General features: G+C 38.1%; 1 protein-coding gene across 1 annotated transcript in view; it reads left to right on the top strand.

Annotated features, from left to right (window-relative positions):
• The first annotated feature begins 3,629 nt into the window (after positions 1–3,629).
• Positions 3,630–19,038, top strand: part of LOC127627899 (polypeptide N-acetylgalactosaminyltransferase 9-like) — a 165,415-nt gene continuing 150,006 nt past the window's right edge. The window contains exon 1 of the mRNA XM_052104509.1: positions 3,630–4,507. Within this exon, the coding sequence (XP_051960469.1) occupies positions 4,267–4,507 (241 nt within the window). The 5' untranslated portion in view covers positions 3,630–4,266. The remainder of the gene's footprint in view (positions 4,508–19,038) is intronic.

Genomic DNA, 19,038 nt, shown 5'->3' on the forward strand with positions numbered 1-19,038 from the left:
CTATCTATCTATCTATCTATCTATTTATCTACAGTATCTATAATACATATAATTTAATAATACACATATACTCGCTTCAAAGAGTGACAATTTGCTCTAGGTGTAAATAGCACTTGCTACACAACGCTGATATTTAAACTCAAATGCAATGCGATGGTGTATTGTGTAAAGACGGATGTTTTTTTATGCAGACGACCCAGGTTTGATCTGGGTAAAAATAACCATAGTTCTCCGAGACTATTCTCTTCAATAAAGACTTGCTTTAGAGTAAACAATCTCTTTCTGTGCCTCACTGAACATATATCTCACAAACATGCACAATTAATCACATAAAACACAAATTAAAACGTAAAATTAATTCAACAACACATTCATTTACACTAATATTACACTTAAGGTAAATAAAATAATAAACTCCAGCCTTTTTTTTTTTTTTTTAAAGATACCTACAGTTTATTAGAAACAGAGCAGGAAACACACACACCCTCAGATCAGTGGTCTCTCGGCTGGAGGATGTATGAGAGAACACACATTAAGCCCTGCCCCCCATTAATACAGTAACTGCAAGTTCATCAACTGTCTGGGCCACAAATATGGCTATAAACATTCATTTTGAGGTCAAACCGAACGCTACGCTCGTTCAATTCACTGCATGACACTTTTGTGAACTCAGTCCACCAGATTTATATGTATAAAACTCATATTAACATAGAGAACCATGCTTTAATTTGGCACGCAGATGGCAACATCAAACGAAAACGTTTACAATGTTTGTTAATAAAACTCGGAATATCCATACTATTGTTAGAAAAGCACATGGACTCAATCCATCTTTAGAATACTTCCATAATCAGTATTAAACCAAATTTTCACTTAATATAATTTTTTTTTTTTAATCATTGACACAGAGAGCTCCAAAAACATACCTGACTCTTTCTAGTCACAGGCAGTTCTGAGAGAGCAGGATGTGACCGGTCGATTAGGAGTGACATCACTCAAAGGCTAAACTCAAATGAATGACGACAAACACAAATACATATTTTTCTGTAAGAGGAAATTTTTTAGGTTACAAACTGGTAATTACAAGGATGTAATGCCAAATTAATTAATAAATGTGGTTTATGAGAACATTTCTAGTGTCCCCATAATTCAAATCGAATCTTTAGATCGTACAGTATAAAAAGCATTATGTCTATAGAGATTACTCATAAGGATAGACGCACCAACGTGTGTGTGTGTGTCTGCGTGCGACAGCCAGCTCTGTGACCATGAGAACAGGCACCTTTCATGCATAAATAATACAAAAGCAACTAATGACGGATAAAAATAACCATGATGCAAATTTTACATTGCATATCATTTGTGTGTCGGATAAAGTGTATTTGCTGTGCAACCACTGACTGTAACACAAATTCTGTACCATTCTGCAACGTTGTGCATAAGCGTGACATAAACAATACTCAAAAATGCATTACAGGTGAAAACATCTTTACAGGTACACTGGCAGCCAAAAGTTTGGAATAATGAAAGGATTTTGCTCTTATGGAACAGCAATGACAGCTTTGCAGATCCTTGGTATTCTAGCTGTTAGTTTGTCCAGATATTCAGGTGACATTTCACCCCACGCTTCCTGAAGCACTTGCCATAGATGAGGCTGTCTTGTTGGGCACTTCTCACACACCTTACTGTCTAGCTGATCCCACAAAAGCTCAATGGGGATAAGATCCATAACACTCTTTTCCAGTTATCTGTTGTCCAATGTCTGTTTCTTTGCCCACTCTAACCTTTACTTTTTGTTTTTCTGTTTCAAAAGGTGCTTTTTCTTTGCAATTCTTCCCATAAGGCCAGCACCCCTGAGTCTTCTCTTTACTGTTGTACATGAAACTACCGTTGAGCGGGTAGAATTCAATGAAGCTGTCAGCTGAGCACATGTGAGGCATCTATTTCTCAAACTAGAGACTCTGATGTACTTACTCTTGTTTAGTTGTACATCTGCATTGTAAAAAAGAAATCAGGCTTTCCAGGATGTATTTTTGGCACGGTTTCAGGCTTTGCAGGATGTATATTTGGCACGGTTTCAGGCTTTGCAGGATGTATTTTTGGCGCCTTTATTTTTTACGCTGCATTACCGGCCTTTAATTAACTAAACAATAAACTTGATATATGAATCTTCTGAAACTGTAAAAATCTTCTTTTCACTTTATAATGTATTGTTAATCACCAGAGTATTTACAAAAGGGTTCAAAAATAGAGGCCCTGAGCAATGACCAATACACATGTGGAGACATTGCTCAGTATCACTCACACATCAATAAACACCATCAGGGTAACACATGTGAAATTAATATTATGCAGTAAACATTATCTAAACTACATCAGATATAACACAAAACACCCCAGTGTACGTAACAGATATTCAAAATAAGAAGAAACATATCTGTTCCCATAAAATATAATAAAATTAACAGGGTCATGCGGGGAATTGGGAAAGCCAGATTATTGGTTTTTTTACCATAATTGTATATACTGTATATTTTAAGGTAACTAACCATTAACCAATTAAAGTTTTTACAGTATATTGTTTTTACATCTTTACAGTACTTTGCCATTAAAATTACGAACATTTTTTACAGTGTGGGCCTTCCACATCTCTTTCTGTCCTTGTTAGAGCCAGTTGTCCTTTGTCTTTTAAGACTATAGTGTATGCCTTTGTATGAAATATTAAATGTTTTGGCAATTTCAAGAATTGAATTGGCTTCATTCCTCAAAACAATGATGGACTGATGAGTTTCATGAGGAAGCTGTTTCTTTTTTGCTATTTGTTACTTAACATTGACCTTAAGACATGCCAGTCTATTGCATACTGTGGCCACTCAAAAACAAACACAAAGACAATGTTAAGCTTCATTTAATGAACAAAATAACTTTCAGCAGTGTTTGAAATAATGGGAAGTGATTTTCTAGCATGATTACTCAAGGATAAGGTGTTTGAGCAATTGCAGATGGAAATGGGGCCTGTCTAGATTTGATCAAAAATGACGTTTTTAAAATATTGATGGTGCTGTTTTTTTATTATCAGTAATGTCCTGACTATAATATACTTTATGATGAGTTGAATGCCACTACGAGCTGAAAACGCTCTTAATAAACACAATAAACACACTGCAGTGATACTGTATGTTAGTATTTAATAATTAGAGGTGAAAATAGTATCTGCCACTATTAGCACACACTTTTTTGTTGTTTGTTTTTTGGTGTTTACACTTAGTGCAAATAGCCCCTGATGGTTGGGTACCACTAGTCTAGTTTAGGGCATGTTTACATAGGCCAACAATCGAAAATCACCGCGGATTTACGCAAAAACCTTTACTTAGATGTGACATTAAATAACGTTACTCTTCAAATTTACAGAGTTATAATTCAATTGTCCAATCTCTGAAAACATTAGAATCTAATCGGACAGCTATCCTCATCATTCGAGCCTTTCATTCCCTCAAACAGTCTGTTGAATATTTACGAGTTTGCCGACGTCACTTGAACGCTGAGCAGCGCGTGAAAAGCGTGGATAGAGGGCGGGATGTGAGGGAAGTAGCATGCGGGGAGCGCGAGAGAAGAAGAGGAACGCTGCCATGCAAAGCGCGAGCAGGACAAGAAGCGCTTGACAGCGTCTTTTACTTCCTCCTGCTTTTGTTGCATAAGGATTGTGCATTTGATGGCATATGCCCTGAAATCGTGTCTTAATTTAATGCGTGCGCGTATCTTTCCAAAGAGAGAGACGGAGCCGAGTAAGGGATGCTGCACACGGAGGATTCGTTATTTGACAGGCTCTGACGTTTAAATTGAACCATTTGTACCGTGCACATCTCATGCATTTTGACTCTGCTTTTGATGGCCAACGCACGGCGTGATTAAATGTATGCTTTTTTTCTTCCGGCGAAGGCAGCTTAAGCATCATCTCCGTAGGCTGGTCAGACACATTTATAAGCGTTTATAATGGGGGTCAACAAAAGAACCCGAGGCGTTGGGCTTTGATCGCAAACCCCATCAACCTCAAATCTGTTGTCGTTACTTATACTTTATATAGACATACATCATCATATAGCACGTACTCCTTGATCAGCTGTCAGGCTTCCAAAACTGCGGAGCACGGTTTGTGTGTATGTGTGTGTGGTGCTGAACGGACAGCTCCCATCACCACAGCGGGGTCATACCCCACCTCTAGATGGATCAATATTAGGGGTATGACAGTGTCGCTCTCTGGCTTTAATGGCTGTGGCACGCAAGATCAAAACTCTGCTGACGGTCAACATTCTGGTGTTCGTCGGAATCATTTTGTTCTCGGTCTACTGCAGGATCCAGGACCGATCCGAGGAGCTCGTCCAAATCGGGAGGCTGTCGGACCAGAGGCTGCGAGGAAGGAATGCAAAAGTTACAAACTCCGTGGACAGACAGTCCATTCTCAAAAGGCTTGAGCGACTGGAAGATGTGGTTTATAATCAGTTAAATGGTAGGTAAGACTTTTTTTTAATAAGGCATTCACCAATATTAATATTTAACAGATCAATGAGGCTTGATATTTGAACATATAGGGTTGATTCGATACTACTCATTCAGCAATCAAAGTTTCATAACATTTTTATTGGAACGAAACTATCTGTTAAGCATTTTATTATTTAATCTTTGTTAATGTAATTAATTAAAGTCATTACAAAGCCTTGAATGAAAATACACAGTTTTTTTTAGGGAAAGTACACTCAAAAATTCATTACACTTAATTCAATTGAAGAAAGTTTTTACAATATATGTAATGTTTTTCATTCAGATTAAGTTAGTTTTATTGAGCCAACATCATTTATTTGGATTAGGTCAAATGAATGTACTGTAGTAATTTTAATTCAATTGAATTAAGTTTGTCAAACCCAATTTACTCTTATGTTGGTCCATCTTCATTTATTGTATTAACAATATGTGCCAGGTGAACAAGTGTACTATCAAATTGCACTATAAATTTAATAGCAACTGCTTATAGAGATAAACAGCACTCAAATTAATTATGACCTGAAAGTAAAAATGTCGGTCCTCAACCTAAGCGCAAGCACCATTCTTCACCGCAACGGTCACCCCCAAAACTCCAGAATAACACTCTTTAAATACCAATATAACAGAACATTAAACATTAACAGATCTCCTCATGTTCCCATCTTGCTCAAAAATGCATAAAATGGCACTTAATTTCAACATTTGTTTTCCCCATCCAGTCCCATGCAAAGCATACTAGGAAATGGAAATCTCCTGCCCAGTTTCATCAATTCAATGTTAATGTAGTCCAAATTTAAATGAATAGAATGCAATGAAATCAAGTTTTGGAAAATTATTCTGGAATTGTGTTGCTTTAGTTTATTTTAAGTAACTTTTGTGTGTGTGTGTGTGTGTGTGTGTATCCAATTAATGCAATGCCTTTGTGTAATGTTGGAAAAGATTTGCCTGTGTCTCTTACTGAAGGCATTGTGAGGGGTTGCAGAAGTGGGTGTCTGTGACATCAACATTCATTAGAAATCTTCAGAATGTGTCATCTGTCTTTTGATATACTGTATGTGCTACTGTTTAACACAAAACAGCTACAGTATGTACACCCTTGTCTAATCATATCTAATCTAATACAAACATTCTTCAGCCATAAATGTTGCTTAACTATAACATGTAATGTACAAGGTAAAGAGGATGATTTTACATATATTGCCGTGGCCAAAAGTATTGGCAATTACATACATTTTGTGTTTTGCAAAGTTTGCTGCTTCGGTATTTGTAGATAATTTTTTCACATGTTTCTATGGTATACTGGAATTTTCTTTTTAACCATTTCATGAGTTTTAAAGGCTTTTATTGGAAAAAACATTCAATATATGCAGAGTCAATATTTACAGTGTTGACCCTTGTTCTTCATAACCTCTGCAATTCGGGGAGTTGGCTGGCCACGGATCCAAAATTCCAATGTAATGATCTCCGAGCCACTTCATTATTGCTCTTGCCTTCTGACATGGTGCTCCATCATGCTGGAAAATGCATGGATCATCACCAAATTGCTCCTGGATTGTTGGGAGAAGTTGCTCTTGCAGGATACCATTTTGATACCATTCTTTATTCATGGCAGTGTTTTTGGGCAGAATTGTGAGAGAGCCCACTCCCTTGGATGACAAGCCCACACATGGATGGTCTCAGGATGCTTCACTGTTGGCACAACATAGGACTCATGGTAGCATTCACCTTTTATTCTCCGGACTATCGATTTTTCAGATGTCCCAAACAGTAGGAAGGGGGCTTCATCAGAGAAAATAACTTTGCACCAGTCTTCTGCTGTCCAATCCTTGTACTTCCTGCAGAATTTCAGTCTGTCCTTGATGTTTTTCTTGGAGAGAAGTGGCTTCTTTGCTGCCCTTCTTGACACCAGTCCATTGTCCAAAAGTCTTCACCTCACTGTGCGTGCAGATGCACTCACACCAACCTGCTGCCAATATTGAGCAAGCTCTTCACTGGTGGTGACACGATTCCATAGCTGACTCCTCAGGAGGAGATGGTCCTGGCACTTGCTGGACACTCTGGGAGGTCCTAAAGCCTTGAAGTTCTTGATGATCCGATAAATGATTATTTCAGGTGCAATATTCTTTGCAGCAATTTCCTTGCATGTGAGGTCATTTTGATGCAAATCGATGATGGCTGCACATCTTTGTTTAGAGGTAAACATTGCTAACAAGAACACAATGATTGGAAGCACTTATTCGCTCCTTTTATAGCAATCAATCTGCTCTTATAACCCAATCAGAATGATAGAGTGATTTCACCTGACTAGTACTCATTTCCCAGATGCTGCACATATGATTAGTGAAATGATGTTAGCTGGTCACAAAATGTATGTCACTGCCAATACTTTTGGCCACAGATGTAGGCTAGTATACATTTTTAAGAATATGTTTTCTTTTTTTTTGTTAATAATAATATTCAAAATTGTATATATACAGTGCTTTCAGAAAGTATTAAAACCCCTTTTTGACAATTTTTTTCACATAAATTTACACTCCATACCCCATTATGACAATGCAAAAAACTGATTTTTGATAACTTTGCAAATGTATAAAAAAGAGCTCAGAGACAGGATTGTGTTGAGGCACAGATCTGGGGAAGGCTGCAAAAAATTTCCGCTGTATCGAAGGTTCGCAATAGCACAGTGGCCTCCATAATTCTTAAATGGAAGAAGTTTGAAACAACCAGGACTCTTCCTAGAGCTCAAACTGAGCAATTGGGGGAGAAGGGCCTTGGTAAGAGAGGTGTCCAAGAACCCGATGGTCACTCTGGTTGAGCTCCAGAGATCATGAGTCGAGATGGGAGAAACTTGCAAAAGGACAACATAACTGCAACACTCCAAGTGGCCAGACGGAAGCTCTCCTCAGTGCAAAACACATAAAAAGCACCCAAAGGACTCTCAGACTGTGAGAAATAAGATTCTCTGGTTTAATGATAGAAGGATTGAACTGGTTGGCCTCAAATCCAAGCGTCATATCTGAAGGAAACCAGGCACTGTTCATCACCTGCGCAATACCATCCCAAAGGTGAAGCATGGTGGTGGTAGCATCATGATGTGGGGGTGTTTTTCAGCAGCAGGACTGGGGGACTGGTCAGGGTTGAAGGAAAGCTGAACACAGCAAAATACAGAGATATCCTTAATGAAAACCTGGTTCAGAGCGCTCAGGACCTCAGACTGGGCCGAAGGTTCACCTTCCAATAGGTCAATGACCCTGAGCACACAGTCAAGACAATGCAAGAGTGGCTTAGGGACAGCTCCGTGAATGTCCTTGAGTGGGCCAAACAAAGACTGGACATGAACCCAATCGAACATCTCTGGAAAGACCTAAAAATGTCTGTCCACCGATGGTCCCCATCCAACTTGACAAAGCTTGAGAGGATGGCATAAAATCCCCAAATCCAGGTGTGCAAAGCTTATCGCATCAGAACTAAAAAGACTTGAGGCTGTAATCGCTACCAAAGTTGCTTTAACTAAGTACTGAGTTAAGGGTCTGAATACTTATGTTAATGTGATATTTCAGTTTATGTCTTTTTACTAAATTTGCAGTTATCAAAAATCTGTTTTTTGCTTTAATAAATAAATAAATAATTTAAAGCATTTTTGCAAGGCTGCAACTAATAAAATGTGAAAAAAAAATGAAAGGGTCTGAATAATTTCTGAATGCACTGTAGTCATGTTTGGGTTGGGAAATCATTACTACATTTATATTTATGTAAAGAGATATGTAAAAAAAAACCTCTACTGCTAACACCTTGCTTTGTCATAACCACTCATATGCTCCCCCCTCCACATTCTTTTCTTTATAATATAAGAGCATATTTCATCAACAATCTTGTTCCTTGAACTAAAGCCTTTTTCCTGGAGAACATATAAAGGTCATATAGGTAGTTCACATTATGTGCTGTCTTTCATTTCAACATCTGTTAAAAGAGTCCTCACTGCCTTTTTATTCTCTTAGTGCTTCTTTGATCTGATTGTTATTCCGTAAGACCAGCACCATTTGTATATGTAGGGGGTCACTCTGTCAGTTTGAATTATCCTTTTGGAAGAAAGCCAAGAAGCACTGCCTCACAAAAAAGCCCTCTAATGTGCCCTTCTGATTGAAACGGCTTTCGTTCTACACAAGTGCCACCACATATTTCCCCCGAAGGCTTTTCCTCTCTGTGGAATTCACCCATCTGTCACAAATCTTCTTGATATAAGGGCCATTATGCATTTTATTTCAACACATATTTATGATGCTTATGAAAATTGTCTGATGCGCAAATGGTGCAAGGCTTCCAATAATTGTATGTGATTTTTAAAACTGGAATTGGTTTGCCTTTGAGGTTTTCACTTTGTTGTTACTATATTTGTCTCCAGATGTAATTGTAAATTTTTCAGTCGATTATCGTCCTGACAATTAGACCCAGAGGATTACGCCAAAGTCCAATTGCATTTCTGTGACATTTGAAAAATTGCACCTCAGCACACAGAGTTTTACAAGAAGCAGTAATTGTTTGACTTTTGATGGTGCCTTCATCCCTTGAAGCATCCCAGTAGATTTACTATTTATTTGTTGTTCGTCTGACCATTATTCTGATGAATAATTTCCCATAGAACATTTAAAACATAATAACAGAAACGGTTTCTTCTTTTTTATGGATAGAGGTGTCATCATTTACCACACCACTCATTTACCATTACCACCAAAGTAGCTTGTTACTAGGGATGTGCACAAGTAATTGATTACCCATTTATCTTTAAATATTCAACGAGTAAAATCACTTCTCGAATATTGTAATTTGATTTTACTTTGTGCCTTTGCCTGCTGTGTGTTTAAATTCATCACTCACCTAAACCTTGCCAACAACTCGTAACAACTCAATGCATTGTCCATACATGACATTGTTAAAATTAAAGTTAACCCATAAATGTAATTATGTTTTTGTAATTTTTGAATCTAGATGTAGTTGATGCTCTAGTCTAGTCTAGTGTTGGTACAAAAGGTACAAAGGTTAAAGTTTGAACTTGAATTCAAATTTATTAAAAGTAGAGTTTTGTTTTGGACTAAAAATATACTGGAAATGCTCATCACTGCTTGTTACTGTAAAATCGATATTATTGTGAAAATCGCTACTGAAAAATGTAAATAAGTTAGTAGTGTCACAACTATACACAAGATAATGTACAGTTGTGCTCATAAGTTTACATAACTGTAGATAAGATTATGGTCATTATTTGTTTTGTAATGCAATTTGATTCTTATGTGGGATTCTTTTATACAAATAAATGTTACCTTAGTATCTGAAAGGATATGAATGTAATGGGGTTAAGGGAATGAAGGAGGCAAGAACCGACTTGACAATATAAATAATAGTTTAATGAAGAAATTAACGAAAACCACACAAACATAAACACACAGAGCAGCTGCCTGTTATTCTCTCTCTCTCTCTCGAACCGTCGTCACTAGCTGCCTTTATTCCTCACATGCCCCCATCAGGCTGATTGGGGACCGGGCATGCGTTGTTCCAGCCTGGCCTCGCCCTCCTCCGCTCCCCTGCATGACGTATATCCGCCCCCCCCCCTCCTCTTCCGCCCCATTTGCCGACCTGGGAGGAGGCAGGAGGGTAAAAACAACAACAAACAAAATAGGCGAGGGAAAAACGGTCAACACGGAGCGACAGAGAGAGAGAGGAAAAAAATCTCACTCACCGGTTGTCTGATGCTCCGTCGTGTGGTACCTGATCACTCCTCCACACTCTCAGGCAGACGGCAGCTGCTCTTCCCCGGGCGGACTGGAGTCAGACCGATCCCCAGAAGACAGAACGCCCCTCCGCGTTCTCGGTGACCCGTGGGGACTCTCCTCCGCCCCTGGCAGTGGCCCTACCGCTCCAGGCGGTCGGGGAGTCACTTCCCTCCTCCCCTCCCGGTCGGCGATCCTCTCCACCCCTCCGCATTTCTGGGGATGGCAGGGCACTCCTCTGACCCTGTTAGCGGCTCCTTCGCTCCAGGCGGTCGGGCTACTCGGTCCCCAGGCAGATGGCAGCGGCACTCCCCTGGGTGGATGGCAGTGTCGAGGACCCCACGATGGGCATCCCTCCTTCTTCTCGGGTTTTGGCACCAATGTAAGGGGGTTAAGGGAAAGGAGGAGGTGAGAACCGGCTTTACAATATAAATAATAGTTTTATGAAGAAGTGAACAAAAACCACACAAACATAAACACACAGAGCAGCTGCCTGTTATTCTCTCTCTCTCTCTCTCCAACAGTCGTCACCGGCCGCCTTCATCCCTCGCGCTCTACAATGCCTTTATCCCTCCGCTCTACAATTAAATACCACTATAATACCTGAATAGCTCATTAATTTGGTACATAATTTCTGGAAAATGTTTACCTAATGTCACAGCAGTCACTTTATTTATTTTAGAGCTGTAAACACAACATGTCAAACAGGACAATAGATAAAAAATTATAAAGTAAGTGCAATACCATTTACTGTTCGGAAAAACTTAACATCCATTAAGCAGTGATAAGCAGAGCCCAAAGGGCCATTCTGGGACAGACAGTGAGACCATCTCCAACACGGTTGTTTGGAAATGCTAGATTATTGTGAAAAGACCCTTTATCTGACTGCTATTAAAAATGCAGAGCTATGAGAATGTGCAATTAGCCCCTTGATTAGGCAGCAGCTCTACCGTAAGCATTACCGCTAAAGTATGCTTAATTTCCACAGCTGTAACTCAGTTTGTCTCTGCAAACACAGATGTGGTAGGCAGAACAGATTTCAACCAGAAAAGTGATATTAACACAGAGAACTACATCCATAAAAAAGTAAAACCGCCCCCAGATCCTTCAGATACAGTGTACTGCTACAGAGATAATGTTATATCCCTGGCTTGGGTTAAGTTAATTTATCAGAATTAAATTCATATGAAAAGTAAGAATCTCAATTTAATTTAATGAATAATTCTTAGTAGAAATTTGCAAAGGAGCAGACACACCACTGAGTTCTTTCCACATTGAGCACTGCCTTATGAACCACATGCACAGCCTCAAAGATGAGGCACAGATAAATGGTCCTGCACAAGCAGCACTCCAAGCACACCTTCAGTTCATCCAACACCTACAGTAGTACGTATTATAGAATCATTAATTGTAATGCTGTGCTGCACTCTTTTATTATGTGATGTTTTTTGGCCTTTTGCTTTGACGGCATCTTTCTCTACAAAACTATATAGGTGCCGTGGTGCTGAAAGCCCTTATATGGAGATGTTTTGGGTGTGTTTTATGCAAATTACTGACTTTGTTCTAGCACTTCTTCATTTAGAATAATTTGGATTTATTAAAATCAGAATTAATGTAAGAACAAATTCTTGTGCATACACACTTGTTTTGAATCAGGTGGAATGTTTTTGTGAAAACTTTTCTTGTGCGTTTAAGTATGCAAAATCCACAGAAAATTTAGTGAATGATGCCCAATGTATCACATCATTGCATGTTTTGATATGATTTAAACACTTCTAGCTACGCAAGCTCATTGTCAAATCATTGCGCTCTTAAATGTGTGCAACTCATTATTGCCACAAGGGGGCACTATTATTTATTAATGTAAACTGTCTTCTACGATTAGTCAACTTCTGTCATGACAGAGTGGCAGTTTGAAGAGAATTTTGTGGAGAAATTCAGTGAAAGTTAGTTAAACTTAAAGTTAGAACTAGCTACCTGAATAACAACACATCCAGAAATTTGATGGTAACTCTATCGCCCCCTTGAGCACTGCATTTTATTACCACCAAATTAACACAAGAATGCACATAATAGAAATAGTTAACTCAAAAATTATAATTTTCTATCCCTCATGTCATTCCAAACCTGTATGACATTCTTCCTTATGTGACACAAAACTGAAGATATATTGAAAAATTAGGGCTGGACAATAATTCAATATCAATATGTATCGTGATATAATTTCTTTCAATAACGGTGATATGATTTTTAAACACACTTCCGATATTTTCACTACATTACAGCATTTGTCACTGACTAACGTTCAGGGCGCAGACGTCAGTTCATTGTATTCAAGCCAAGCAGAAATAGCAGAACACAATTTGCTATATGCGTGACATGGCAATTTTTGAAAGGGACACAAGTAATAGAGCCAAATGTATGTCTATAGGATGTGTGTACACAGAAGACTTATTTCACCACGCGGTCATATTATAATTATAAAATTATCTTGTGTCCTCCATAATATTGTAGGTTTCGTCTGGGACAGAGTGGTCTCTTAGATATTCAACTGCAGCCATTCCACTGATCTGCCACAAAACATCATATTGAGGAAAACCCAAAACAACGGTAGATCAACAATATTAGGCTAATATCAGTTCACAAACAAGATACAAAACAAGCTAGGTAAGGTTATAATCGCTAACGTTGCGTGCTCATGAAAAAATACATCGTTATCATTATTTTTTGTCATGACTAATTAATTAATGACTCAGCATCATCTGTATTTAAGAGAAAATAATCACTTCATCCGATGTATAAAGTGAATAAAATAGCCTTGCCACTACCAGCCTACTTGCTGGAATTCCACAATTAATGAAGCAATTCGAACTCCACCGGTGTGTGTGTAGGTGTGTTTGTGTGTAGGTGACATAAAGGGGGAAAGCAGGCATTGGAACAAACCACTGTGATGCAAGGGAGGGGGACTCAAAATGTTTCTGAACTTAAAACGCATTTTTTGGCCCATTTGTATTGTTTTACTACTTACAGTTATTTTAAGTATATATCATTATATTTTTTACAATACACATCGTGGTTTTTAATGTCCCAGCAAGTTTTTGTTGTTGCTCACTCTTTTTTCTGTTTTTTCTGCAGCAACTCTGAGCATTTTAATATTCTTTATCCTACCTGAAGGACATTTGTTTCAATCTATAAAGGTAATCAGCCTATGTTGTAGTTTCAAGTTAAAAATATGAATATTGATAAAGGTGAGAGTTTTGTTTATTTGACATTTCTTGTTTGTATGAAGGCTAAGTGCAAATAAAAGGTGAACATTAATTTATTTGTACAGTTTTTATTTCTTAAATATTATATAGTTTTATAGGAGGAGGTTTCATAGCCTTGGCAAATTCATTTTTCAGAAGATTGTAGCTACAGACATCCATTGTGGGCGTTCTTGACAGTTTTTCTGAGGCTTTTATATTGTTCATATCGATATCGGAATTATATCGTATCAACCGAAATTAAGAAATATATTGTGATATACATTTTGGCCAAATCGTCCAGCACTATGAAGAATGTATGAGGGTTTTTTTTCCATATAATGCAAGTCAATGGGGATACATTTTTTTTTTAAGATCAAAAAAGCACATAAAGGCAGCATAAAGTCATCCATATGATTCGAGTGGCATAGTCCATGTCTTCTGACGCAATACAATAGCATTGATTGAGAAAAAGACCAAAACTGACGTCCTATTTCACAAAAAATCATTTAAATTGTCCTTGCTGCATTTATGAGAGAAGCTTGTTCTTCATGTGTTGCCAGGTTCGTGGTTATCACACCCTATTGGGTTATTTTAAAATAACGCAATTGTCAAAAGCTTGATTGTAAAAACTGTATGTTTCTGGCCACAGGTCTTATGTTTCAGCATATTTTCTTGAATTAATTCTGGTTGTAAATCAAGCCTTTATGAAGGTATTCCACCACTATCAATGTTTAATGGGCCATTGCATTTTAGTGTCTAACGCACTCACACTGTACTCTAGGGGGACTGTCTTACTTTGCCATTCACATCCCGAAACCACATCTTCCTCATGCATATTTTTGCTGCATTGGCATCAAATTTGACATGCATAGGTATTTATTCAGCTTCGAAAGTATTTAAAAAAGGAGTATATTTTAGCGTGTAATCCATAAAGGCTAAATAAGAACACGTTTTTTCTTTTTCAAATCTTGTTACATAATTTAAAGCAATTCTGAGTAAAGTGCATCAGGCTGGAATGCTCTAAGGGCACTTTACGAGACAGTAAAATATAAACTTGACAGGTAGAATCACGAATATAGCCAGTATTGAGTAAAGCTGACATAACCTGGAATAGCTGAAATATCACTGGTATCCATATAGGTCAAGCTAGCAACTACATTGGGTGTTGATAGTGTTCAAATAACAGTTGTACGTTTGCAGGAAACTTTCCCAAAAGTAGTAACCTTTTGCACTATTCTATGTAGACAGAAACAGAAATTGTATTGTAAGTTATGCCAAAAAACACATATACTTTGCTTGCACCTAGTACAATCTGACATTATTAATTTTGCTGACTAGAATTCATACAATTAAATAACTCTCCATATTTTGTGAAACTGAAAGTCAACAATCAAAAGTCAGAGATTTCAAAATGATCTCAACAAATTCTTTGAGGACCAAAAGTTCTGATCTACAGAATGTTATATATGTCAACCACAGTCCCATTTGATTCTATGCTTTAATTTTCTAAGGAATTTTAGGAGAAACATCTGAGACAAAGTTCATTCTTAGATGAAACATACAGTAACTAAGAACTTAATAAAATCTCCTGAGCTTTGAAAGAGTAACCTTTAAGCAATAAAATGTTCCTTTTGGGCTAGGCTGAGAACTGTATCCAATAATACAGTAGTCTGTCAGCTTATAATGAGTGAAATGTTCTCATTACGGAACAGCCCAAGCACACATGGACAGAATTTGCTTCTAAAAGAGCTATCTATCAGGAATTTCAAAGCTTTCTGCATAAGGTAGCTAAAAGGACGTTTTCATAAGCCATTCCTCAAAGACAAGCTGCCAAGCCTGTTAAAATGATGAGTCTGGAAAGACTAGTCCATCACAGTGAGAGAAATAATCTCCCACAGAGAGAGAGAGAGAGAGGTACTCTGATCCCATTGTCGGATTATTATGAATTTGAGGCACACAGGAAAAAACTAAATTTGGTGTCTTATATTATTTCAAAGTATTTTGCCAATACTCAAAGAATAAGATAATCCCATAAACATTGGGCCTACATGATCATCCTGTTTAAAATTATTTCCCACTACTTTACTTCATTAATATCAACAGCTCTGAATGAAACAGCTGATGTATTTCCTGTTGAAACAAGATGTTGGCATATCAAAGGGTTTATCCTTTTTAAGTAGCCACTAGCTTTTAGTTTGTCACATCAGGGAAAAATCATGAAATCTTTACTTAATTTTGCTAATTAGTTACAGATGGTATTAAAGGGAAGGGACATTGTTATTGTAAAAATAATTGTATTGATGAAGATACTGCCAATACCACAGGCATTCAGGTTCACGCTTCCGGGTTCTTTTGAGCAGCAGCTTTCATTGGTGGATATTGGCAGAGCTAGGCTTTTAATAAAGTTTGAAACATTATATAATCTAATATGTTAGTTTATGTTAATAAAAGTTTTTATAAAATGATATGTGTGGTTAATAGTGAAGAAATGCACTGCCTTAGTAATAAAAGTTGCATACTGTAATATTTGGTTGGACCGCCTTAAACTTTGTTTACGGTGCGCATTCGTCATGGCATTGTTTCGACAACATTATGCAATGCAAAAAAAAAAAATTCCATCCAGATTTGTATTAATATTTGTAATGATTATGAGACAGTGGAACCACTCTTTCACAATTTTAGCCAGATGAATCTTGGCATTGTCATCCTGGACTATGCCCGTGTCATCAGTGAAGAAACAATCCATTGATGGGATAACCTGGTCATTCAGTACATTCAGGTAGTAAGCTAACTTAATTTTATTGCTGCATAATGTTGCTGAGCCTAGATCTGACCAATTAAAGCAACCCCAGATCATAACATTGCCTCCAGAGGCGTGTACAGTGGGCACTATGCATGATGGTGCATCGCTTCATGCGCTTCCCTTCTTACCCTGACACACCCATAGCATTGGAATAGGGTAAATCTGGACTTATCAGACCACATGACCTTTTTCCATTGCTCCACTGATCAATCTTTATGCTCACTAGCAAATTTAAGTTATTTTTTTCTGATTAGCTTCATAAACAAGTGGCTTTCTTGTGGCCACACAGCAGTTTAGTCCCAGTATTGTAAATTCCCGTCGCATTGTGCCTGTGGAAGTGCTCTTACTTTCATACCTGTGAGTTTTACTTTAAGCGTTTTAGTGATCTCGAAGCTGATGGTTCACCACTATTCTTCTAGGTTTTAATAATGCGTTGGACAGTTCTTAACCCAATTCCAGTGATTTCAGCAATCTCCTTAGTGCGTGCTATGGTGGGGCAGACAAGGCCCTATTCACCCTGTTACATCTTACATGGTTGTATTATTCATATAGGATAAATGTTAGATCATATTGGTTCTCATATCATAACGTACCTGTCATGGTGTTTACTTTTTGTAAATTAAAAACTGCCATGTTTGATCAGAGTTTGTGCCATTCCTTCGTGAAAAGTTAAAATCTACCAACAGCAACTGCGGGGCAATTAGGTCATATTAGAGAAGACGTGGTAACATTGATGGTCATCCGTGAAATATCATAATTTATGTCAAATCATGAATTGTTCCAATCCACTGATCCTGATGGAAATTTAAAGAAGCCCAAATCGTCAATAATATTTTGGAAGCCTCCCAAACAGCACTTTTTGGGCATTTCCAGCTCAATTTGAACAAAGCGCCCATTGAAAGCAGTTATTTTCTGGGATACCAAAAAACCTGGAAGTGAGTGTTTTGTAATTTCTAACATATATACAAAATAGCATATACACTCACTGAGCACTTTATTAGGAACACTATGGTCCTAATAAAGTGCCCAACAAGGTCTTCTGCTGTTGTAGCCCATCCGCCTCAAGGTTTAATATGTTGTGCATTCTGAGATGCTATTCTGCTCACTACAATTTTGAGTGGTTATCTTAGTTACCATAGCCTCTCTGCCAGTCTGGCCATTCTCCGCTGACCTCTCTCATCAACAAGGCATTTCTTTCAGCAAAACTGCCACTCGCTGAATGTTTTTTGTTTTTGGCACCATTCTGAGTAAACTCCAGAGACTGTTACATTTACATTTACATTTATTCATTTGGCAGACGCTTTTATCCAAAGCGACTTACAAAAGAGGGAAAAACATCAGCGAATCATCTTAGGGAGACAGTGGTACAAAAAGTGCCATATTACAAAGTTTCACTATCATCAGAATAGTATACAAAACAGATTTAAGTGCAACAAGAAATGTAAATAATAATATTTAATTTTTTTTAGTGACCGGTTAAGTGCTTTTGGAAAAGATGTGTTTTTAGCCGTTTTTTGAAGATAGAGAGTGAGTTAGCTTCCCGGATTGAGTTGGGAAGGTCATTCCACCACCGTGGTATGATGAAACTGAAAGTCCGGGAAAGTGTTTTGGTGCCTCTTTGTTTTGGTACGACAAGGCCACGTTCCTTAGCCGACAGTAGGCTTCTGGTGGGAACGTAGCTCTGCATAAATGTTTTTAGGTATGCTGGAGCAGACCCAGTGACTGTTTTGTATGCCAGCATCAGGGCCTTGAATTTAATACGTGCATGAAACGGCAGCCAGTGGAGAGAGACAAAAAGTGGTGTAACATGTGCTCTCTTAGGTTCATTAAAGACCAGACATGCTGCTGCATTCTGGATCATTTGGAGAGGTCTAATAGCACATGCAGGAAGGCCTGCAATGAGAGCGTTACAGTAGTCCAGTCTAGTTATGACAAGGGACTGAACGAGCAGTTGTGTGGCATGTACAGAGAGAAAGGGTCTTATCTTCCTGATATTGTAGAATGTAAATCTACATGATCTTGCAGTTTTTGAAATGTGGTCTGTGAAATTTAGCTCATCATCAATGGTTACCCTGCGATGGACTGGCGACCTGTCCAGGGTGTCCCCCGCCTTTCACCCAATGTTAGCTGGGATAGGCTCCAGCCCCCCGCGACCCTGTACACAGGATAAGCGGTTGACGATGGATGGATGGATGGATCAATGGTTACCCCTGTTGTATGTGGAAATCCCAGGAGATGAGCAGTTACAGAAATACACAAACCACATCATCTGGCACCAACAATTATGCCACAGTTGAAATCACCAAGATAAAAAAATGTGCATTCTGATGGGTGATGTGAACATTACCTGAAACTCCTGACCCGTATCTGCATGCTTTTATGTATTGTACTGCCACACGGTTGGCTGATTAGACAATCGCATGATTAAGTAGGTGTACGGGTGTTCCTAATAAAGTGCTCAGTCAGTGTAAATGCTTTAGACCTAACAGACAATGGGCTAAAAGCCCATTTTTATTTCATGGGGTCACAATGTTGATATATTGATGTGTAAACCCAAGTGGACACACTATCATATTTGTGGTTGGGTGCAAATCTACAGTATCATAAAAAATAACATAACAAAGTGTAATTATTTTTTTATAAAATGTAGAGTATGTAGAGTTTTATAGGTGTGTAGAGTATTTAA

The sequence above is a fragment of the Xyrauchen texanus genome, chromosome 3, assembly GCF_025860055.1.
Source record: "Xyrauchen texanus isolate HMW12.3.18 chromosome 3, RBS_HiC_50CHRs, whole genome shotgun sequence".
Taxonomy (NCBI): domain Eukaryota; kingdom Metazoa; phylum Chordata; class Actinopteri; order Cypriniformes; family Catostomidae; genus Xyrauchen; species Xyrauchen texanus.